Source organism: Heloderma suspectum, chromosome 3 (assembly GCF_057233095.1).
Source record: "Heloderma suspectum isolate Gila_16-S chromosome 3, 16-S_ref, whole genome shotgun sequence".
In the NCBI taxonomy this organism is placed as follows: Eukaryota; Metazoa; Chordata; class Lepidosauria; order Squamata; family Helodermatidae; genus Heloderma; species Heloderma suspectum.
In genome coordinates this window covers 273719297-273743424 of record NC_139460.1, presented here as the reverse complement: position 1 = coordinate 273743424, position 24128 = coordinate 273719297, and the positions used below count along the sequence as shown (strand labels likewise).

Here is a 24128-nt window from a genome sequence, read left to right as displayed (position 1 = left end):
ACGCTGTTTTTTTTTTAACCGGGATGTGATAAGCTATGTAAGTCTTTACATAGCCTATCATGTCTCTGTAAAAAAAAGAAAAACCCAAATGACCAGACTGCAAATGGCGGCAGCGGCAGCTGGTCGGAAGACCAGCCGCCGAAGCCGCCACCGCTGAAGCTGCCGCCGGAGCCGCTGCTGCCCGGAACATCCGCCACAGGTAAGTCTCGTCCCGGGGGGATCCGTGGGGGGGTGGGGGTGGCAGGCCGTTCCGCCACAGATTTCGGGGGGTCAAATGCACTGGCATTCGGCCTCACAGAGATCCGTGGTGGAATTCTGTGACATCCCTACTGACAGCTGGACTATAAGGAAGGCTGAGTGCCAAACAATTGATGCTTTGGAACTGTGGTGCTGGAGAAGACTCTTACAAGTCCCCTGGACTGCAAGGAGGTCAAATTAGCCAATCCTAAAGGAAATCAACCCTGACTGCTCATTGGAAGGACAGATACTGAAGTTGAAGCTCAAATATTTTGGCCACCTAATGCGAAGAGAAAAGCCACTGGAAAAGACCCTGATGCTGGGAACGATTGAAGGCAAAAGGAGAAGGAGACGGCAGAGGATGAGATGGCTAGATAGCATTACCGTCACCGATGCAATGAATATGAACTTGAGCACACTCTGGGAGAGAAAGGAGGACAGGAAGGTCTGGCGTGCTATGGTCCATGGGGTCACCAAGAGTCAGACACGACTTAACGACTGAACAACAACAACCTAGAGAGCTCTGGCTATTGGGCAGTATAGAAATGTAATACATAAATATAGTCTGGGGACTGCTAGTTCGGCATGTACATGGTTACAGGTGCTCACCAATGGTGAGGGCTGATGGGAGTTGTAGGCCAAAACATCTGGAGGGCCACAGGCTCTCATCCCTGTTTTAATATATCAGGAATGTAGAAGCAATTGTAAAGCATGGAATGGCAGTGGGGCAGGTACAGCTCAGGGAAGCTTCAGTAACTTGAGAGCAAGGGAGCTGGTTAATCCTCCAGCTTGTTTAACCAAGCTTGGGGAAACTTCTTCAATAGACTGCGCTAGAGTTTATGCAGACAAGTCTCTTTATATAGTCTTGGTAAGCCCCTCCCAGCCATGTGACTATAGTTAGTTCATTGGGTGGGATTACATGGGGTTATAGAGAGGGGTTACAGATAGTATACAAAAGGGCTACTTCATGCAGAGGGTTGGACTAGATAATCTACGAGTCCCCTACAGTTTTGGGTCAGGAAGCTTGAGCTCATTTGGGCCAAGGAGCTTCCCTGATCTTCTTCAGATAAGCTGAAGGACTGTACTGTTCCGTGGAGTTTTAAAAATTCATAGAAGAGTAATTAATGTACCAAATTTGGATGAAAAAGAGAAGGAATTTTGAGAGGGGAAGGACTAAAAAGCTCAGGGAGTAACAGAGGTAGTTTCCAACACCAATGGCAATGAAAGTGAAGTTTAAAAGACCATCTGCCCATTTGCACAATTGAACAGCCCACCATGGCTTATTTAAGCCACAGTGGGCAGTCATTTTGAATATTCAGTGCCCAGCCACTGTTTGTCGTGTCATGTGAACATGGGCGGAGGGTTTTGTTTTCAAGGTTTAAACAACTGTCACATAACCCAACAACACAACATGGTTTATGCAAGGGTTGTTTAACCTTTGCACAACCCCTGCTGCCCATATGGGGCATTGAATATGCGGATCCTTCCCCGCACATGCCACAGCCTGTCGTGGCTTAAGCCATAGTGGGCTGTTTCGATGTTGCGAACTTGGTCAGTGTTTGAGCTCATCCCTAGAACCAAGTCATGTAATGCAATTATCATAACGAGTAGTTTAGCTCCTAGAAGTGGAGAATGGGAGATTAGTTTATCCCTCCTATAATGCCTCGATGTCCACCCCGCCCCCCTGCAAGCATGTGTATGTAGGTGGATGAGAGAGTAGAACTGAACTCTCTGGTGTAGGTACTGTGTCCATGGAGCAAGCGGAGCGAGCCCTAAGCCTTCATGAGTGTTAAAACAATCACATTATGCATCAACACATTTATTTACATTTTAAAATGAAAGTTTGGGTTGATGCAGGGAGAGGATGCACTATCCAGTACAGAAAACCTGGAATCCAAGTAATCATGGATGTTCAGGCAACACAACAATATTTCATTGCCTGTCTCCTAATCACTTGGTGATGCTTTGCCCTTCTTTTTCCAGTCTGAGAGAACAGGAACGGCACATATGATTTTAAACCCATCTGTTCGTGGGCCTCTCTTGGTGCGGGGCATAGTAGTATAGCCCATATTTGATCATTGCAGTGGTCCCAAAATAAGCAGATGTTTTAGTTGCCTAGTCACTGGGGTTACCAATTTTATTTATTTATTTATGTATTTATTTATTTCTGCTTACCATATTTTTAAAAAAATCTCTAAGCAGTTTACAGAGAAAATACATTTAAAAGTGCTCTGAAAAAGCATTTTTAAAAAACAGTAAAACCATGTCCCACTGTATTCTTGAAAAAGATCTGTCATAAAGGACAGCTCTTGAACTTTTGAGAGTATCCTCGGCAGGATATTTTGGGGAAATCCCATTAAAAGGCCTTCCTTTGTATGTATGGGCATATGTGAAGCAAACTTTGAGGACCCTAGGACTGATGATGCCTTTCTGGGCATTTCCTTTATACCTTGACTCCCAGCTTTTCACTCAACAACATGCTTGTGAAGACTCATCCTTCTCCTAAAATACTGGTGTGGCTATGCTATGCTATATCTTTCCAAAGACTTGTGTACCACAAAGATCCTTTTATCAAGCAGACAGTCAGATCTACTTCCTCCACTGAAACCTGTTTTTTTTCCTTTTCTTAGCATGTATCATATAGAATGATACCAAATGCAGACTTTATGATAATGCTTTTTCAGACTTCTAGGGTCCTACCCTATTCCTACCTTGTTCCTTGTTCCTACCCTTCCCTCATGGCAGGGGTGCAAATCAGCTGGCCTGGGGACTAAACCTGGCCCACCAGGGGCCCTAATCCAGCTTTCTGGGGTTCCCCAGATGGCCAAACCTCTTGCCCCTTTGCCCTAACCACTTGTGTCCTACGAGGTATAAATGCGCAAGAGGGATATAGTAATGGGAGTGTAATGATTTGGTCACTAACTATCTCTGGAATGCCGGCAGGAGGAATCTCTGCCAGGTGCTGAGCCTGTGAGGGATGAACTGGCTCCACTCCCATGGATGGCTGTTCCTCCTCAGAATCAGAACTGCTCTGGGACTCTCTGGGGTCAGTTTCCACCCTGACAATAGCCATGATAGGCTATGTAAATACTTACGTAGCCTATCACAGCTAATGCAGGGAAGCCGTGAAGCCCTGCGGAAGCCATGATAGGCTACATACTTATTTACGTAGCCTATCACCGCAAAACTAAGGGAACACAAATGGCGGCGGCTACGGCGGCCGCCATTTGCGTTCCCTTTTTTTTTGCCATGTGATAGGCTACGTAAATATTTACGTAGCCTCTTACGGCAAAAAAAAAAAAAAAAGAGAACGCAAATGGCGGCCGCCGTAGCTGCCTCCGACTAAGGATGGACGAAAGTCCCTTACCTGGTCCCGCAGCTGTGTTGGGTGGGGGGGAGGCGCTCCATTTCTCCCCCCAAAATTCTTGGCGGGGGGAGAGGCGCCCCGCCCCTCACCGCTGAAATTCAGGCCGGGGGGGAGCGCTCCGTCTCCCCGGTTGCGAAATAAAAAAGTAAATTGAAAAAAAAACCGTGATAGGCTACGTAACGTAGCCCATCACGGCTGACTTTGAAAAAAAAAAAAGCGCGTACACAAATGGCGGCGCCCATGGGCGCCGCCATTTGCATTCCTTATTTGGGCCCGGGTAGTCTACGTAAAGATTTACGTAGACTATGGCGAAAATAAGGGCAACATTATTCTTTACGTAGACTAAATCTTTACGTAGACTACCCGGGCCCAAATAAGGAACACAAATGGCGGCGCCCATGGGCGCCGCCATTTGCATACACGCTTTTTTTTTTCCAAAGTCACCCGTGATAGGCTACGTAACGATTAACGTAGCCTATCATGGCTGACTTTGGAAATCTAGCCATGATAGGCTACGTAAATCGTTACGTAGCCTATCACGGATGTGTGTGTTTTTTTTTAAATTCACTTTTGTATTTCGCGGCCAGGGAGACGGGGTGCTTCTCCCCGGCCTGAATTTCGGTGGAGGGAGGCGGGGCACCTCCCCCCCCGGCCTGAATTTCAGGGGGAGAACCGAAGCGCCTCCCCCCCCACTACGAAGCAAGCTGCGGGACCAGGTAAGTGACTTTCGTACACCCCTACCTCCGACGCATGCAAACAGCAGCTGCTACACCATTTGTGCCCATGCTGTTTACCGTGATAGGCTATGTAAGTATTTACATAGCCTATCACAGTAAAGGCAGCCATGCAAATGGCGTAGCGACCGCCATTTGCGTGGCTGCCTTTACCATGATAGGCTATGTAAATACTTACGTAGCCTATCACAGCTGACTGCAAGGATGCAAATGGCGGCCACTACAACGGCTGTCATTTGTGGCTGCAGCAGCCTGGCCGCGGCCGGAACTCCAGCCGCAGCCAGCCCTGGCCAGTGGCTCCGCAGAGCTGCTGCAGAGCGGAGCTGGTCCAAGGAGGATTCCGGGGGGAGGGACAGAGCGCCTCCCCCACACTGCCGATGCCCCGGAACGGATGGGTGAGTAGGATTCGTATGTCCCTAAATGTACCCCAACAGTTGTCAGTGCACTTCAATACCGCTATAAAGCAGTAGTGTAGATCTAGCCTGAGTTACTGGCAGTATGAGCTTTAAGCTAAAATATGCTAGTCTATGGGGGCATTTTGGCTCCACCCATTTTCACTTTGGCCCTGCCCACCAGTGAAATGTTCCCTTGAGAGTTTCTCTGGAGTGGAATTCCGCCCTTAGACTGAAAGAGATTAAGATCACTCGCCTTACAGTTTCCCAAGACTATAGGTCCAAGGATCAATGCATTGCCATCACTGCCTTTTCCATATAAAATTGAGTGTGTAAACTGCTGTGCATCTGGTTATCATTTGCACAGGAATAAGGCAAGTTTAACTCCACCAAAATAAGTGGAGTTAGATAATCAAGAAACTGAAATCAAAACACATTTTATCTCTTTTAGGGATTATTGCAATACATTTATGTGGGGCTGCGCCTTTGAAAACAGTCCAGAAACCTGAGTAAGCCCAAACTTCAGAGAAGCTCTTGGGGGCTGCATTCCAGCGGTGGGTGAAGACGAAGGCAAAAGGGGCAAGGATGCCTGAAGTTTGGAGAAAATAGGGTGGCTGGACCATTTAAGACTAATTAAATGGTCTAATTAGACCATTTATGCCTGCAGTCTTGTGTAAAGCATGCTATTTACAACTGTCGTTTTGTGCAAAATGGCAATTTCTGTAAAGGCTTACCTGTGGTTTTGCATAAAATGGTGGCTCATGGACAAGGTCTGCAAGCTGGGTTCTGGGGGGATTTAGCTGGCGATAGCTTGCCGAGCTGAAGCCCCAAACCTGCTTCCTCCAACGTTCCTAAACCTATGTGAGGGAAGGACTCTATAGCAGAATCTTTTGTTAGTCTGCCATAATGATTCTATCGCTTGAGAATGCAGTGTTTCCTATTAAAGCATTCTGAATAGGCCTGCTATAAAGGAGACAAGTATTATGTAATTTAAGGATGATCTTTTCTGTGTCATGCATTAAGCATTGTCTCATTTGTTTCGTCTGTTAACATTAGAAGTCAGCTGAGTTCCCTAGGGTACAAACTCATTAGCTGCCCAGCATGGAGGTACCTTATACCTCCAGTGCATAGTCAAAGAAAGTGTGGAATCCTGTAATGACTTGGCTTGTCTCCAGGAGCTAATTTTAAAAGACTGGCAGTTGAGACGTGAAGTATCCAGAGGTGAGCTGTGTTTGATCAGCTGTGTTTGGGCATCACAGATGCAACATCAGCTGCGATGTCAAGCATGCTGTGAGCACATGATAAAATGCTTTAACAGGACTCTCTCCTTGGAGGATGACTTTGACCTGTTTTCATGGAAATACTCAGCAGTGTTGCATGTATATTTTAAAAAATTCAAAGGCTTGGCTAAATTCTTAAAGCAGTACATTTTTACCTTTGCTAATTTGTACCTATCCTTTAAAATTAAAAGGAAACGCAACTTATCAAATGAAAATCAAAGAAAAAACCCCAGCGTTCGAACTTCTCCCAAATTCAAATATATTCTGATTTGGTTGCCACTCTAATATGTTACAATGCATCCTGTTTGCATTCATGTCGAAAATGTATTGACTGAACACAGTGAAATTAAATAGCAAGATAATATCCATAACATGCCATGATCTGCAGGCATATGATACCGCCACCTTGCTGAAGCTAAGCAGGTCTGGGTTTGGTGGTCAGTGCTTGGATGAGAGATCACTAGGGAGCCCTGTGTACATGTTTCATGGGGAAAAGTTGGGATTAAGTTGAGTGAATGCTCAAGTGATCCTCTGTGTAAGGCAGTGGAGGCTGGTGGCTCTGATGTCAGTGGGGTGGTGAATCCGCTCCGGGTTTCAGTCAGAACTTAAAAGGAACTCTCCAAGGTGCAAAGCGGATTCACCACCCACTGACATCGGAGCCACCACCCTTTACTGGTGGCGTAAGGTAATATTCAAAATGTTTTTTTATATATATCTGTTTTTGTTTTGTTTTTTAAAAAAGAGAGAGATTCAAAATGTTTTAAACAGAAGCACAATAGAATCAATAGCAATTTGCTGTGTGTTATAATATTCTCTCTTACCTACTGTTTGTTCAGCTAGTTTTCCTTTTTCTTCCCAAGACTCCGCTTCCCCCCTCTTGCTTATCCATCTTGATCTTTTAGTTTTTCTTTGTGTTCCTTGATTTTCTTTTCATAGCCCAACTGTTGACCATTCATAATGTCTTCCCTTCCTTTCCACATTTCCTGTTCCCTTTTGTATCCATCTTACTTAAACTATATATCTGAGGGCAAGGTTTTATTTTATTTTATTTTTGAACCACACCAAGTGGATTTTGTATAATAATAGCTACTTGGCCAAAATCCAGCTTTCTTGTGGTGAAAGAAGTCACATGCTTTGAAGATTACATTCATTTAATGGAAGAGTGCATTTGTGCTTGGGAGAGAGGACTCTCTAAATTCCAGTATGTAGTTTGTACATATTCCAGTATGTAGTGTATCCAGTATGTAGTTTATACATATATTAGCCAAGACTAGTAAGAAGCATAAGAATAATTAAAAATAACATTATGTAGCTCATTTTGAGTGTTCAATTTGTTTAAAATACATTGGGTTGTATCTAATGTTAGTCCCACTTAGAGTAAATCCTAGAGCAAGTTAAACTAACATGATGGGATACAACCCATTAGATGCAACCCACTATCCTAGTAATCCTTACAACAACTGTTTAAGGTAGGCGAGTATTGTTATTCTAGCATTATAGATGGGGGACTGATGGTTGAAAGGTGGTGGCTTGCCTAACACCACCTAGTAAGTTAATGGCAGAAGCAAGATTTTAATCAGAGCCTTCCTTGTTCACCACATAGTATATCTTAACCACTATGCCATGCTGTCTCTCATGAGAGAGAGAGAGACAGACAGACAGATAGACAGACAGAGGCCAGCACTATCAGTTGATGGAATTTATGTATTTTTAGTAGGGCATGGTGTACATTCTCCCTAATCAATGTCCAGGAAGCAGATCTTAGGGTCCATTAATTAAAATTAAATATGCAGTTTAGTCACTTTCCATTTATGATTTTCTACATTAGCCAACCAAAGCCAGGATCCTCTCTTTCTAACAAGGTTGAGTGTTGGGCTGATACACTGCTTACCAAGGAAGGACACTGAAAGTGTATCATTAATAAAGCTCCAAACAAGACGGTGAGTTGTCCCCTTGGTACAATCAGAGCGGAAATTCTCTTTTGTGACAGAACTTATTCGTCTGCACACAGCACCATTATTCCTGATTAGAGGGCTGGGAATACCATTCCAGCCATTGATTGTCTGAAACCATCTCATGGTGCCTTATAACTATGGAAAAACAAAATGCCTTTAGGATTACAGATTGTAGAGAAGCGGCTGCTCTCATTTTTCTTGGTTCAACCAAACAAGGGGTGCTGACTCATTCAGCATCTAAAGTATGTACATATGCTTAATAGAAAATCTAGTCTTAACCAAAATGTGTTGTGTGATTTCAGTTCAGTTTCCTCAAATTAATGAAATTATAGCCTAAAAGTATACTATTTCCTCTGATGACACACACAAAGCAACATATGACACTGCTCAAAATTTTTTCTTGTTGTTATTCTCTTTTCACTCGTGTTTCATAAACTGAAGTATTTTTTGGAGGAGAAAAAAATGTGAGGAGGGGACCACACCTAGGAGCTTCAAAGATCCCAAAAGAAGTCTTCCTCAAAAACAAACTGACAAACCCAAGCTTGTGTCTCTAGTTTATTTAATAATGAGAGTGAAAAGCTGGATGTGTTGGGTCTGTGCAGACATGATGGGCTGCGCAGACTTTTGGTGACATTTATTTTTTTATTATTGACATATTTTATTTAAATGATTAGCTTGCTTCCCCCCACCCCACTGCCCCTGTCAAATAATCTTTTTGAGGATTTAACTTATACTGGGGGGGGGGGGAATAAATAGAGATGTCTTGGCAAGTACCAACTGTTTTATTGGAGCAGAATGGTGTTGTTAACGATATTACAGTTATCGCAGTGTCTTTCCATTATAAACCCCATTTTCAGAATTTTACAGCTTGGTTGTAAAAGCTTGCCTCAAACTGAAACTTGGCAAGACAAGCCTCCATGTGGGAGTGAAATTTTTTAAATCTGATATTTTTTTTCCAGGGCTCCCCATATTACAAAACCATTCGATGTTATACATCATTATAGTCTCATGAAGATTATGAAAGTGACAATGGTTAGAGCTGTTTTGAAGTATTGTAACAATATCCAGGCTACTTGATCCACCCAGTATCCTTCAGCTTTCTTGACTTGGTCACGCTAGTCGAATGCATAGCATTGCCATCCAGCGAACTGAACACTTAGTACATATACGCTTAAATCTCATGATGCAGCAGGAGACAAGATACCCATGGATTTCCCCACCTATTCCCTCCCCTGTTCTAATGACTGCCTTTCCCCCTTAACAGTTGTGAGGAGGAATTTAACGGTATGCACCTGATGTCTGGGTTGCAAGGTTACTTCATTGTAATCACTTAGATCAGGGGTGCACCACCCACTTTTCCCTGTAGAAAGATTACCGAAAGGAGGACCTCAGGAGTCAGGACCTAAGAAAAGAGCCTTTCTTCATCAGTATGCAGGAAACCCTGTTCTTGCCTCAGATTAGTGATTGGAGATAAGAGCAATTTAAAGACATTTAAACTTTAGATACCTAGCTGGTTATTACTTGCTGGGTATTTAAACTTGAAAAACCCAGCAGGGTATTTGAAGTTTAAACACCTTTAAATTTTAGAATTTGGCTGTGCTTTCCATGCTTGAAACTTCTTGCACTGAGACTTACATCTGAGTAGACATTGAGCTATGGTGAGTGGGAAAATGTCCAAATTGGTATGAATTACATTTGCGTGTGTGTGTATGTGTGTGTGCATGCACGTGTGCGGCCCCTACCCCTTCCTGCAGCCCCTGTGCACCCCTGGCTTAGATATCTGTTGCATTCTGCACTAGAGAGACTTGCATTGGTTGAAGCAGAATTGCCAAGTGTCAGCCTCATGATCATGCCTGTACCTCATAAGAAAACATCCAGCATAGTGAGGGAGATTGTAGCCACTTCTTCGGCTGCTTTCCCAGTCCTTTCTCTCAGACTCCCCTCACTTCTACTTTGGGTGAAAGCTACAGCTGCTGCAGGTAATGGAGGGTGAGTGGGTGAAAGATGCATTGTGGATGCAGCTTTACCAATCTGTAGGTGTTTATGAACATCCAATACAAGAAGCCAGGAAATTCCCACTTTGGTACCAGAAGTAGGAATGCACGTCTGCATCTGAAGAGTAACAAAATTCTGTTTGTGAGTCCCGTTACTGACATTTTTAGAAAGCTTAGTACTGTACACTCTGTTATATCTGAATGTTCTTTGAGTTGCTGCTCAGAAGTATCAGAATCTGCTTTTAGATGAAAGTTTGATTTATTCTTTCATCCAAACACTTACACACTTTTCACTCCAGTTGCCCAAATAATTACAAATAGTCTCATATAAGCTGAACACATGGCAGTCTTACTACTGCTGTTTAGATGTGTGACTGAAGGCTATTTCAGATGTTACCTTTCAGTCTATATGGTCTTACCTGCCAGGCAATGTCAATCTTCTGGGTAGTTAGAAGTGTGATAATTGTATTCCTGAGATAGCCCTCCACCTCTCCCAGTTGCTCTGAAAGTTTCTTATGAGAGTAACTGGTTGGGAACATAGTAAGATGCCTCACACCAAGTCAGCCCATTGGTCCATCGAGTTTAGTACTGTCAACACTGGCAGTGGCTCTCCAAGGTTTTGGATAGTATTTCCCAGCATTACTTGGAGATGCCAGGATTTGAACCTGGGAGCTCCTGCATGAAAAGCATGTGCTCTCCCATTGAGCTACTGCCTTTATCTCTTTTTGCATCATGGGATTTAAAGGTATGTATCCAGTGCTCAGCTTGCGAGCAGGCAGCATTCTGCCATTCACAAGTTTTACTTGAGTCTCTCTGTCAATATCAAGCAGCCCCGGAAACCCATTAGGTGGTGGTTTCCACACACACACCCCTTTAAGCGATATAATCTTTGGAGCAGAAGCAAAATGTCCAATAAGCTTGTAAACCACCTGAGCAATATTGTTCTAATCATAAAATTGTATAATCCATGTTGCTGAGCTGTGCTAAAGAATTGACTTTTCTCTCCACCTTTTAATGTCTCTATTTCTGCAGCGGCCTTTGAGTCCTTGCTTCGCTTTGCTGAGAACCATACGACCTCCCTGTTTGAGACTGCCTACAGATCCATGTCAAAGGAGGCAGCAGAGCCTGTCAAGGAGCTCTTTACGGACATCTCTCTCTACCTCTTGGGTGCTCAGACCAGAGTGGAAAGAGCTTTTTTCCGGTTCTTCGACAGCCTCTTCCCTTTGGTTTACAGCCGCCTAATAAATCCAGGAATTACGGATTTATCTGAAGAGTACATAGAATGCCTGCGGCTAACACGGCAAGATATAAATCCATTTGGACGCTATTCTAAAGAAACAGTTGCAGAGCTGGCAAAATCTCTCAGGGCAAGCAGAACATTCAATCAGGCCCTAAGCATGGGCATTGAAGTGCTGAACGCTACTGAGCATGCAACTTTGACAAAGGAATGTAGCAGAGCATTAGTGAAGATGCAGTATTGCCCTCATTGCCAAGGCCTGACGCTAATAAGACCCTGCGAAGGATATTGTCTAAATGTAATGAGGGGCTGTTTTGCCAGTGTATCTGAACTGGATGCTCAGTGGAGGGAATATATTTATACCTTGGAATATCTCACTAATGAAATGGCTGGAGCTCATGATCTGGAATTGGTGCTTTTGGGTATCCGTTATTCAATCAATGAGGCCATCCTGCATGCACAGCTGAATGGGCCACAGCTGTCTGCCACTGTAAGTATCGTGCTGCCTGCTGAAAAATCCTGTTACTGATTTTAATCTTTGGTGAATTTTATTTACTTATTTATTTTTATTTCATTTCTATACCGCCCAATAGCCAAAGCTCTCTGAATTCATTGCATCAGTTGTTGTATACTATAACTTAGGCAAATATCGATTGCGAACAGGGCCTTCTTCCATTCCCCACATGTCCCACATGTATCAAGAAGTTAGTAGAAAGCTCACCAAGAAAAACCTGTTTTAAAATGTCATGGAGTGACTCCTTGAGAAGTACTATTTATAAATTAGAATGTTCATAACCATGTTGGTTTCACAGGAGAAGAAATACAGAGATAATCGGTGAAGGATAATATTCAGTGATGAGCTGTGAATGAAGGGCATGTTTGTCTAATTTTTTTTGAGGCTACCTTGGTTCTAGTGTGTTAGTGTAATGGGAAATGACAAATAAAACTATAACAGACGGCCTTTCCTTCTGACAATTAGCAGTAGGTTTTGTATATTAAGTTGTAAGTTATTTCACACTTCTTTCATTATCTTCAAAAGGCACCTATGTCAGAGTATTAGTAATAGGCAAATTTATTTAAATTTAGTCAATACATTATTTAGTTTTAAGGCAGAAGATTAACTAAAATTTCTGTTGACAAGAGGGATGCTTTGGGTGTGGCTGTAGTTTTGTGTGTGTGTGGTGTTTGGCTCTTTGATGTTGTTTTTGATGGGGAGGGCATCCTAACCAATCACAAGCTGCTGCAGCCACAGTAGGGTGGCTGTTTCTGGCTGCTTTTTTATTGGTGGTGGTAGCACATCAAATGTGTACCACTGGGGCTGACCGGAGGGAGGATGGTGGAAGAAGAAGAAAGGAGCGGCAGCTGTCATTTGATTTGAATGTCTGAGCAGCGCATTGTGTGATGTGCCAGCAGCTGAGCTGCCAGCTTGCTTTAGGATTAAAATTAATTCAAGAAAAACACATATCACCTTCCCCTAGGCACCTTGTCTCACAGCAAGGACACCCCCACCTCCAGCCACATACATGCACACAAACTTTGCTGGGTGGTTAAAGAAGGAATTTTGAGCCATTGGAGGAAGCTCCCTCAAGGGTGCCCTTTTTACACCCCCCCCCATTTTTTAACCTTAGGAATTACCACTAAGTTTGCAGTCTCTTTGGGCAATTAATTGTGGGTGAATAAATTGGAGAGGAATATTTGGGGTGATCCAGTGGTGGCTGGTGACTCCAGTTCCGGAGGGGCAGTGATTCCATTCTGGGCTTTGGTTACCACCAGTCAAACCTCGAAAGGTGCTATCCAAGCTGCTGAACTTTATCCCCAAATGGCTTCAGCACTTTGGATAGAACCTTTAGAGGGTTGGATAGTGGTGACTAAAACCCTGAATGGAATCACTGTTCCTCCACAACTGGAGTCACCAGCCACCACTGGGGTGATCCCCAGATGGTTTGCAAATGAATTGATTTGGGGTGATTTGGATGGGAAATTTGGCTTAGTTCTAGTTCTACATTTCTGTATTTGCAGCTATATTAGTATATGAACATTTGTGTTCTCTTTTGTCCTGTCTTTTTGGTGGTACATATCCCCTTATTGGGGGGTGGGGGGCATTGTGTAAGTGGCCATCTTATTACTGAAGAGTTGTCCCAAGAATGACTGAGTTTTGGGGGTGTTGTTTAAGACATTTGTATGCCACCTTTCTCCCAAACAAGGTACTCAAGGTGATTATCAGTATTCTCAATTATAAGCAAATGAGATTGTCAATGAAATATATACACTTACACAAACATTTCTAGAACATGTTCTTTAATTCCAATCATCAAGATTTCAGGAATTACATTCTGAGGATATGCCAAGGGAGTAATAAAGAGGAGTACTTAGAGTATCAGTAGTGTATCAGTAGTAATGTTTGAATTTATAGGATAGTACCCAGCTGTGCCCAGTGCTTCTGCTAAAGATGTTGCACTAGGGTAAACCGATTTGTGCAATGTAACCAGTGCTTCTCCAGCAAAGGAGATCGTTACCTTGTCATGGTGCTGGAGCTTGAGCACCTCAGTGATGTCATGAGCTAAACCGTGAAGGGACACCCAAGACGGGAAGGTCATGGCAGAGAGGTCAGACTAAATACGATCCCTGGGGAAGGAAACAGCAACCCACCCCAGTATTCTTGCCATGAAAACTAAATGGATCAGTACAACCAGAGATATGTCGGTATACCATCGGAAGATGGGACTCCCAGGTTAGAAGATGGTCAAAATGCTACTGGGGAGGAACAGAGGATAAGTTCAGCTAGCCCCAGATGTGATGACACAGCTAGCTCAAAGCTGAAAGGACGGCTAGCAGCCGATGGTGCTGGTGGTGAATGACGAATCTGATGTTCTAAAGATCAACACACCATAGGAACCTGGAATGTAAGATCTATGAGCCGGGGCAAATTGGATGTGGTTATTGGGGAGATGTCAAGATTAAATATAGACATTTTGGGTGTCAGTGAACTGAAATGGACTGGAATGGGCCACTTCACATCAAATGACCACCAGATCTACTACTGTGGACAAGAGGACCACAGAAGAAATGGAGTAGCCTTCATAATTAATAATAAAGTGGCTAAAGCAGTGCTTGGATACAATCCAAAAAATGACAGAATGATCTCAATTCGAATTCAAGGTAAGCCATTTAACATCACAGTGATCCAAATATACGCCCCAACCACAGATGCTGAAGAAGCAGAAGTAGATCTGTTCTATGAGGATCTGCAGCACCTACTGGATAGTACGCCAAAAAAAGATGTTATTTTCATTACAGGAGACTGGAATGCTAAGGTGGGTAGTCAAACGACACCTGGAATTACAGGCAAGCATGGTCTGGGAGAACAAAATGATGCAGGACATTAGCTGATAGAATTTTGCCAAGACAACTCACTGTGCATAACAAACACTCTCTTCCAACAACCTAAGAGACGACTTTATACATGGATTTCACCAGACGGTCGACACCGAAATCAGATTGACTACATCCTTTGTAGCCAAAGGTGGCGGACATCTATGCAGTTGGTAAAAACAAGACCTGGAGCTGATTGTAGCTCAGATCACGAACTTCTTATTGCACAATTTAGAATCAGACTAAAGAGAATAGGGAAGACCCACAGATCAGTTAGATATGAGCTCACTAATATTCCTCATGAATATGCAGTGGAGGTGAAGAATAGATTTAAGGGACTAGATTTAGTAGATAGGGTCCCGGAAGAACTATGGACGGAAGTTCGCAACATTGTTCAGGAGGCGGCAACAAAAAACATCCCAAAGAAAAAGAAAACCAAGAAGGCAACATGGCTGTCTGCTGAGACACTGGAAGCAGCCCAAGAAAGAAGGAAAGCAAAAGGCAACAGTGATAGGGGGAGATATGCCCAATTAAATGCAAAATTCCAGAGGTTAGCCAGAAGACATAAGGAATTATTTTTAAACAAGCAATGCGCGGAAGCAGAAGAAGATAATAGAATAGGAAGGACAAGAGACCTGTTCCAGAAATTAGAAACATCAGAGGTAAATTCCAGGCAAAAATGGGTATGATCAAAAACAAAGATGGCAAGAATATATGGAAGATCTGTATAGGAAGGATAATAATATCGGGGATAGATCGGACGGTGTGGTCAGTGAGCTAGAGCCAGACATCCTGAAGAGTGGGGCTGAATGGGCGTTAAGAAGCATTGCTAATAACAAGACAGCAGGAGATGATGGTATCCCAGCTGAACTGTTTAAAATCTTGCAAGATGATGCTGTCAAGGTGATGCATGCCATATGCCAGCAAATTTGGAAAACACAAGAATGGCCAACAGATTGGAAAAAATCAACTTATATCCCCATACCAAAAAAGGAAGCACCAAAGAATGTTCAAACTATCCAACAGCGGCACTTATTTCACATGCCAGTAAGGTAACGCTCAAGATCTTGCAAGGTAGACTCCAGCAATTCATGGAACGAGAATTGCCAGATGTACAAGCTGGGTTTCGAAAAGGCAGAGGAACTAGAGACCAAATTGCCAATATCCGCTGGATAATGGAGAAAGCCAGGGAGTTTCAGAAAAACATCTATTTCTGTTTTATTGACTATTCTAAAGCCTTTGACTGTGTGGATCATCACAAATTGTAGCAAGTTCTTGGTGGTCTGGGGATACCAAGTCATCTTGTCTGCCTCCTGAGGAATCTGTATAATGACCAAGTAGCAACAATAAGAACAGACCATGGATCAACAGACTGGTTTAAGATTGGGAAAGGAGCACGGCAGGGTTGTATACTCTCACCCTACCTATTCAACCTGTACGCAGAACACATCATATGATGTGCTGGGCTTCATGAAGCCAAGGCTGGAGTGAAAATCACTGGAAGAAACATTAACAATCTCAGATATGCAGATGATACCACTTTGATGGCTGAAAGTGAGGAGAAGCTGAGGAACCTCATGAGGAAGGTGAAAGAAGAAAGTGCAAAAGCTGGGTTGCAGTTAAACCTCAAAAAAACCAAGATTATGGCAACCAGCTTGACTGATAACTGGCAAATACAGGCTTTGTCTTTCTAGGCGCAAAGATTACTGCAGACGCTGACTGCAGCCAGGCAATCAGAAGATGTTTACTTCTTGGGAGGACAGCAATGGCAAATCTTGATAAAATAGTGAAGAGCAGAGACATCACACTGACAACAAAGGTCCACATAGTTCTAGCAATGGTATTCCCCGTAGTAACCTATGGCTGCGAGAGCTGGACCATAAGGAAGGCTGAGTGAAGGAAGATAGGTGCTTTTGAACTGTGGTGCTGGAGGAAAATTCTGAGAGTGCCTTGGACTGCAAGGAGATAAAACTGGTCCATACTCCAGGAGGTAAGGCCAGACTGCTCACTTGAGGGAATGATATTAAAGGCAAAACTGAAGTACTTTGGCCACATAATGAGAAGACAGGATACCCTGGAGGGGTTGCTGATGCTGGGGAAGGTGGAGGGCAGAAGGAGGAGGGGCCGACCAAGGGCAAGATGGATGGATGATATTCTGGAGGTGACGGACTTGACCTTGGGGGAGCTGGGGGTGGCGACAGCCAACAGGAGGCTCTGGCGTGGGCTGGTCCATGAAGTCATGAAGAGTTGGAAGCAACTGACCAAATAAACAACAGCAAAACAACAAATTAGTGCTTGCTAGGGCAGTGGGGGAAAGCAGCAATTTGCTGGAGAATTTCATAGAATTTCAATACCGGTGCCAAATTTGGTGGCAAATCATGGCCTTTCCCCATTGCTCTGGCAAGCACTAGTTACACTGTACAAGTGTGGGTTTATGCTAATGCAGATTCATTAGCACAGTTGGATACTACCCATAATATTTTTACAAGCAGAATAAAACTATTCCAATACATCTTTTCAACATGCTATGTGTTTTTTAAACAATGATTGCTCGAACTACACAATAAATAATATATGAACATGCAAACTGACAAATTCTTTATGAAAAATTGAAGTCTAGGCCAGAAATTACAGAAATGACTAATGATGAAGCTGACTGTACTTAGGTGAAATACAGTATTATTGTCAACATAGCTATATGACAACTGGGCTCAAAACTAGCACGAGGCTAATCTAGAAAAAATACATAGAAAAATAAATCACATGGATTTGGATGGGGAATTTCTTCATTGAACTCTTGTTATTCTATTGTTTTAGGATGTGGAAAAGACTGGAAAGCATAGAGAAATAAAAGAAATGAAGAAGATAATTTAGTAGTTTCTAAATCCAGGGTGGGCAATGTGTGGCCTTCCAGATGTTTTGGCCTACAGTTCCCATGATCTCACCATCGGCTATGCTGGCTAAGGCTGATGGGAGTTGTAGGTCAAATCATCTGGAGGGCCTCAGGTTGCCCACCCCTTGACTAAATTGTCGGTATGTGAAGGGTACTCTACTCAAGACCTGAAAATCTTCAGAGCTGAGGGAACAAAGACATAAATCAGGCAGCTGATTTTGGGTGCCATGAAAGGGAAGCAAATTGTTAGTTATTCAGGGTGGAACCCTATTGGTTGACACCAACTAAACTGAAGCCTCTGATCTTACAGGCTTCTGAGTATCCTATGCCGCTAGGCTGTTCCCAGCAGGGCAGGAGGAGTGATGGAGGTTATCTTGGCCTCTCCAACCATCTTTTAAACTTTCTCCCTGTAGATGGACCTTTGAGGCTATTTAGCAGAGGCATGCTGATGGGGGTAGAGGCGGAGCTGGAGAGGCCACAGGACTTTTCATATCTTGGCCTCTCCGATTCCCTCCCCACCCACTGGAACGTCCCCTTTGTGACCTCAACAGGGTCATCCAAGCTTACTTTTTGTGACCTCAGAAAGGAGACACCATTGTTCTTTCTGTGGATGCTGCACGAGGGTGGGGTGGGGGGATTGGATCATGCAGTCTCCCTCCTGAAGTTGCAGCAGTGTCTACAGCTTCAGGAGGGGGGATCCAAAACATTATTTGGGCCCTCTGAAACTGATGCTCTCCAGGGACCATAGGATTGCTCTGTTAATTTATTATTGTTGTATTTTTTACTGCCAGGGAAGAAGTGAGGCATTTGTGGGATTCTCTGCTTCTGATGCCAAAATACCATTTCTGGCCCGGGGTTCAGTGGCCATTCATCTTGACTTGGGGGAGGGTGCCATTTGCCATCCCTTCTTAAGCAGCAAAATGTCTTCTTGGGATGGCCCTGTTAACAACTGTTTTCAGCTATAAAAAGTAGGCTGCAGTCATTAAAAACGTGTATGTATTTAGTAGACTTCTATCCCACCTCTCCTCCAGAGGGCTCAAGGTGGCATACATGGTTCTTCAGTACTGGCTCTACATAATATTTGATTTAATATGTATGTTTACTGATGTCATGTTCTGGCCTGAAGCAGGAGTTTATGGAGTGTAGGACACAGGGCAGCAAGGCAGGCCAAGTGCTACCACACCTAGGAGCACTCCTAGTGTGCAATGTGATCTGACAAGGTCTGAGACCAGGCTGAAGCCTTTTCTGGTTCAGTCTAGAAGGCCCGTTTACGAAGTGGGAAGCTGTAAATGGATAGGCCTCTGGCCAGGAGCCTAAGACTCCTTTCATCTCTCCAAGAGCTCGTGTTGGGCACACTGCAGGCACTGGCCCACCGGCTCCATGAATGTGGAGCCTTTGGAGACGGGACACTGGCCCAGTGCTGAAGCTGAACTCAGGGGAAGCAGTTGTTGGTCCAGGGCCTTGGGGGTCTGTGGCATCTCGGACTTAGGGGTCTCTGGTTCTACAGTGGTGCCACGGTACCTCAGCCCCCAAGTCTTTGTCCAGTTCACTGCTAGTCTTTGGGGTCATAAAATCCTAGGGATGAGCAAACCTGTCACCTTTGCCTTCTTTACCCATGATTCCATTCTGTTCAGTTTCTGCATTAATTATGTTTTTTTTATGTTCCTCTCAAAATCCATATTTGTGTGTGTGTGTGTGTGTGTGTGTGTATTACTAGGTGTCCTACTATATTTCCGCTTTAGGAATGTGTGTGTCTCTTCTATGAAATTCACTTCTGAAATGAACTGTGCACCTGGTATTATTCAACAGTAAATATGGTTGTTATGGAAAATACCTTCAAATAAAAGACCCCCGCTGGTAGTTTTCATTTACCCTGAGGCAGCTTTCATTAACAGCCATGCACACTTTTTAGGAAACGGTTAACATTTTTTAAATAGCTAGGCGAAGGCTATGCATTAACATAAAGAATTTCTTTTTAGCTAATTGAGTACTTGGCAAATGAATAATGGAAAGTTGGCTATTTTTACTTTGTTGGGGAAGAAGGTTAAGTAAAGCATTTACTGTACTTAATAGAAGTACTCACCACACTTGCAAGTAAAAAAAGAAAAAGAAAAGAAAAGGGGGTGCTCTGTGGTGAACTGCTGAGATAACCTATAGTGATCTTTTCCATTTAAGCCAAGGGAGCTGCCTGAATTACCTGCCTAGAATGTGTGAAAGGTTGCCATTAAGATATTAAACCACCCCCCTGGGCTCCTTGCATTCTCTGTAACATACCATGCCATTTGTTCAATGATGCTGGCTTACACCCAACTACTTCAGCTAATGTAGGTCCTCCACGGTCTGCAGCATCAGCAATCACAGCCATTATTTTCTGTTTCATCTGCTGGAATTGAATTGTGTGTCATACTGGAAAAACTCCCACGTGCTCTATGGTGCCAGATAGATTGACTTAGCTTGTTGACCTTTGCCATCACTTTTGGAGTCTTTTGTGTCTCTTTCTGTTTGCTGTTGTATTCAGATTTTAAAGCTTTTTGTTCATATGTTATTCTGTGGCAGCACCCACCATAGTTATGTTCTTCATTTGTTTCATACTTTCCCTGGTTTCATTATCTTGCCCTCACCCAGAGGTTCAGAAATGGGTAATAACGCTGTTCACCAAATGCATGAAATGCTCTTAAGATAATTTTCATACATGCCACACTGAAATGCATGTGGGCCTTTCTCATGCGATTCGCTCCAAGGGCAAACGTTGCTAATGTGGGACAGAACTCAGAAAAGAAAATCAAAGATGTGTCTGGGCCAATGTAGGCTTTACATCTGCATTTAGCACAAATCAATGTAAGCCTTGTATGGAAAATAATGGAAGAGAGTCACAACACAGACACACACACACACTAGACACTGCCTAAAACATTTCCAGCTGGCTCTCTACTGCAGGCCTATAAAGGGTGCTGAACAACCAGCTGGTTTGGGGAGGGGGTATTTGAAGACAGATAAGCAAAGTATGAGATGTGGGGGAATGTAGGAGGCATGGATCTCATTAGAGCAAGCTTCCCCAACCTGGTCCCCCGCCCCAGTTGTTGGATTACAACATGCCCATTGTTCACAGCTGGCTGGGAGATGATGGGAGCTGCAGAAGTCCCAGGGAAAAGGAGGAAGGAGGCATTCATTTGGGAGTAGAAAGATGGGAGGCACAAGCCCAAAGAAATGAATGCAAATCGCCAGGGCGTAAATAAACACTTCCTGCCATAGAAGTCCTGTTCCTAGAATGTCCTAGGAAGCAGCCAGGAGCAACAATGAGCTGTCGTGTTACGCACTAGTTGCAGCTTCCAAACAGTATTCAAGGATAGCTTCACAAACAAGGTATTACAGCAGTCTGGATATGAACATGTGAATGAAACATGGCAGCCATTGATCCAGCAGTAAAGGTTTACTTCTAACCAGGTGGAGTTGAGGGAGAGCAGCAAGGATCTGGGTTGCGAGCCTCACTCCGGGCTACAATAATTGTGAGTTCCTATGAAGTAAAAGTAAGGATTGTAAATGTTTTAGTGTATTAAAACCACTAGAGAAATGATTAATACAGGAAAGTAGAGGAGAAGCAGATTGGATAAATGAATGGTAATGGTGAGGCCTGTTGTGGGAATTCCCAGTGATGCAATTTTTCAAAAACAAAACAAAACAGAGTTTTACTAGATATAGACAGTATATTATAATTCTTTGGCTTTCCCCCTGCTTTGCTTCTCAAGTAGTAAATTTACTGCTGTAAGCATTTTTGTGTTGACAGTCTTGGAGACAAGATTTCTAGTCTTACTGATGGTCATGAAACACTGACTCCAAATAACAACATTGTTTGTTTGTTTGCTTAAATCCTGCATAAGCAAGTTTATATATAGAAGGCATTACTTTTGTTTTAATGGAGTCATTAGTTCTTCCACGCATCCAAATGAATGTTCTCAGAAAGGTTTTCAGTCCCATTTCTTTACAGCTGTAATCCCAGAATTCTTTGTGGTTGACATAATTATGTCATCAACCTCAGCAATCTAGTTGCTCTATTCCCAGTGGATATATAAAAATTCTTCAACATTGGACAGAGTCAGTTGTGAAGCTTTTGAACGGTGGAAAGCAAAACTAATTGCAGAAAGTTCTGGAGTGCGAGTGGCAGCTTTATATTATAGGGCAGCTTACTTCTGAGTCAAGTTAGCATGCAATCTCTCCTAGCCAGTCTGGTAGTATAATTTATGTCTACACTGGTTCACTCTGGGTCCTACCTGGAGTCCGTAAACAGCTGTAACATTGTAAGCTGATTTAAGTTTGGCTCATTTGTTTAACCACCAAACCAGAGATTCCTGTGGTACATACTTTGAAGAAGTGTGCACTGAAAGGTGTACATTCACACAGAATAAAATGAAATCAGATTAAAATTATTTTTAAAATACTCAACAACTCATCAGGCTTAACCCTAACTCTCGAAAGTCAGCACAATCCCTCTGAAAGGTATCATGGAGGTTGGCCTTGGTTGATCTCGGACAGTGGTTCTCAACTGGTGGTCCATGACTTTTCAGTGTTTCACATGAATATATAACTGTATAAAATTAAATATAGATACCATTGTCAGAGAAAGTTTGTGGATGTCTATATTTATACAGTTCAAATAAAAATGTTTTAGACTTGGTGTGTTTACGCAACATAACCTTCTTTACAGGAGGAAAACAGCACAATAAAACCCATTTTTTATACTTGTATACTTTTGTACAACAGAAGCGCCACTTAATAGGTAAGATACAAGTAAAAACTAGTTTTTGGTGGGAAGGTGGGAATGACCTGTCTAGATATCTGTGGTTTGCGAGTGTAGATCCTGCTATTGTGCTGAGTGGTTATCATGTTGTTTGTTCTGTGCTAAATGTGCTGTTTTAGTTTCTTTATCATTCTGTTGTAAAATGTAAGTTTGCACACAATTTTCAACTTTATGTTTGTTAGTTTATTACACACTTTTCTATTTAATTTGCGTGTTTTTTGTATGAGGATTTTACATCTGTTCAGTTTATCAGGTTGGCGTGATTTTGCGACCCAAGGCGTGTACAAGCATGTTTGGAGTTACCCAAATCTGTCAGCACAGTCAAATTGCTGTTGCCGTTTGCATCAACTTATATGTGTGAGACGGGGTTTTCATGTTTGTTGTGCATTAAGTCCAAACAGAGGAATTGGCTCGCAATGGAAAGTGATATTCATTGTGCATTATCAAGTACCACTCCAAACATTGAAAAGCTTGTCAGTGAGAAGAGAATCCAAACGTCTAATAAATAAATTTCAAACCAAAATGTGTCTGCTTTTTTTAATCATGTCTCGGCCGAAAAGAATAAATAATAAAAAGGAGGTGATCCATGAAAATTTTTTTGATTGGCCTGGTGGCACATGGACTGAAACGAGTTGAGAACCACTGAGTTAGGAGATTGTGATAGGGCACATGGAAGCAGTTAAGAACATAAGAAGAGTCCTGCTGGATTAAACCAAGAGTCTATCTAGTCCAACATTCTGTTCAGTTAGACTCAGTGGCCAACTAGCTGCCTGCTGGCCAATTTCTGTTATACTAGGGTCAAACTCGTATCACCACAGGTGCTAGTAGTCTGAAAATGATTGGATGAAAATATGTTTGGCTGTTGCCAGGACCCAAATCCACATTGTCCCCCATGCTGTCAATTTGTTGCATTTCTGTGCTGACTGTGGTGGAAGAGAAGGCCCCTCCCTCCACAGTCAGCATGAAAGCCAAGCAGTAGTGGGAGGGGCCATGGAGGAGAGGCCCTGGCGGCTGGATCGGAGTCCTCCAAGGGCCTGAGATTCCCCATCCCTGCCTTAGGGAAAAGCCTGAAGAGAGTCAGCTAATCTCCCACTTTGAATTCTGTCATCTGACTCACTACACTCATCAGGACACAACATGCCCGTAGGGATGTACGAATCCTTTACCTGGCTCCGCGCAGGGGCATCCGCGGTGGGGGGGAGGTGCTCCATCCCTCCCCCTGGAATCCTCCATGGCTGGCTCCGGTCCGCGGCGGCTCCGCCCGCAGCCGGAGTTCTGGCCTCAGCCAGGCTGCTGCGGCTGCAAATGGCGGCCGTCGTAGTGGCCGCCATTTGCGTCCTTGCAAGCAGCTGTGATAGGCTACGTAAGTATTTACTTAGCCTATCACAGCAAGGAGCAGGGACAGAAATGGCGGCTGTTACGCCTTGCACCCCTGCTCTTTTCCGTGATAGGCTACGTAAGTATTGATGTAGCCTATCACGATAAAGGCAGCCACGCAAATGGCAGCCACTACGCCATTTGCGTGGCTGCCTTTACTGTGATAGGCTACGTAAATACTTACGTAGCCTATCACGGCAAAGAGCAGAGGTGCAAATGGCGTAGTGGCCGCCATTTGTGTCCCTGCTCTTTGCGGTGATAGGCTACGTAAATACTTATCTAGCCTATCATGGCTCAAGGGCGCAAATGGCGGCCAAAGCAGCCCGGCTGCAGCCGGCTGGGAGACCAGCCGCCACCACTGCCGCCGGAGCTGCCACATCCGCCCCCGCTGTCACATCCGCCCCAGGTAAGTTCCGTCACGGGGGGATTTCGCGGGGGGGCGAGAGGCCATTCCGCCACGGATTCCGGGGGGCCAGATTCTAAAGAATCCAGCCT

The 24128-nt window shown here is 43.6% G+C and overlaps 1 protein-coding gene across 2 annotated transcripts in view; it reads left to right on the top strand.

The window, feature by feature from the left end:
- Positions 1–24128, top strand: part of LOC146351298 (glypican-5-like) — a 708665-nt gene that overhangs the window by 188660 nt on the left and 495877 nt on the right. For both annotated transcript variants that reach the window (XM_084847040.1, XM_084847039.1), the window contains exon 3: positions 10992–11686. In XM_084847040.1, coding sequence (XP_084703166.1) covers positions 10992–11686 — 695 coding nt within the window. The remainder of the gene's footprint in view (positions 1–10991; positions 11687–24128) is intronic.